This window comes from Cyprinodon variegatus, unplaced genomic scaffold, assembly GCF_000732505.1.
Source record: "Cyprinodon variegatus isolate N-32 unplaced genomic scaffold, C_variegatus-1.0 Scaffold524, whole genome shotgun sequence".
Taxonomy (NCBI): Eukaryota; Metazoa; Chordata; class Actinopteri; order Cyprinodontiformes; family Cyprinodontidae; genus Cyprinodon; species Cyprinodon variegatus.
This window is the reverse complement of record NW_015150977.1, coordinates 220,002-221,155: the sequence shown is the minus strand read 5'-3', so window position 1 is coordinate 221,155 and position 1,154 is coordinate 220,002. Positions and strand designations below refer to the sequence as shown.

At 40.5% G+C, this 1,154-nt stretch overlaps 1 protein-coding gene across 1 annotated transcript in view; it reads right to left on the bottom strand.

The window, feature by feature from the left end:
* Positions 1-120: 120 nt before the first annotated feature.
* The window catches only part of vldlr (very low density lipoprotein receptor), a 47,824-nt gene continuing 46,790 nt past the window's right edge, over positions 121-1,154 (bottom strand). Inside the window, exon 20 of the mRNA XM_015391077.1 lies at positions 121-939. Coding sequence (XP_015246563.1) covers positions 904-939 — 36 coding nt within the window. The 3' untranslated portion in view covers positions 121-903. The remainder of the gene's footprint in view (positions 940-1,154) is intronic.

Here is a 1,154-nt window from a genome sequence, read left to right as displayed (position 1 = left end):
TACATCAGACCCACTTTACCACCATGCAGCTGGAGCAGCAAAGACGCTTCAGCCGCGCGTCAGAAGAGGCTGGAGAAAAAATAATAAATAAATGAGCAGACGATTCGTTTTGAACACTGATTTAGTTTTAATTCAAAATTACTTTAGGAATCAGATCATTTCCAGATGCAGTTTCATTATTTTCTCCTTCACTGTACAAGGCTATAAAAAGTTCACAGCAACAGCACAAACATACAAAATAGTCATTTACCAAATTCAGCCATTTTTTTCCTTCCGTTCTGAAATAAGCCGGAGCTCTGAGGTCTCCAGCCATAAACAAAGTCCGTTTATACAATCTGATTTACAGAGAGAACTTTGATCAAAGTGCATCAAACCGTGTCCTGATTTACAGTCACGTCTCTGAGGGAGGAAACATATTTACACTGTTTACAAACGCTGTAACCATGGCGACGTCAGCAATAGTAATCCGAATGTGCAAGAAGAGAGCGATAAAAAGAGGCCCCAACGTTTGCTTCAGAACCGGGTAAATATTCGCCCTCTGCGTCGTCTCCAAACATGTTCCCCGTTAAGACCTGAGAACCGGGATCCTGGTTCCAGTCAGATCCAGGAAACCGTTTGATAAAGTTTCAGCCTCGGCTGAACCCAGAAAGAACGGCTGAGCAGAGACCAAACCAGAACAAAAAAAAACAATCCATAAATAAATTCAGAACGGCTGTGAAGCCAACATGGAAGTATTCACATAATAAATAACATTTCCTCTTCACCACAGATCAGGACTTAATGCACTTCTGAAGGCATGTGGTTCAACTGTAAGGGCTGCTGCTACGGAAACCCGTTGGCATGGTAACAAGGAGGCAGCCATGTAACTGAGCAGGTTTCCGCGAGAACGAAGAAGTCCGAGAATCAGGATAAATCGTCTTCTGTGCTGACGATAGAAATCTGTGACGAGAGAAGAAACTTTCATCAGTTTAGACATTTCTACCTTAAATAATGTTAATAAAGAAGTAAATTAGTCTAATAAAATATCACTACATGCAGATTAAGATAGTGAGTGTTATACATACAGGTCATTTCATACATTTACCATCCATTACCGGTTCAGTTTGATTTTATGTAGTGAAATCTCTTCCATTATTGTTGAACACCAGAATACT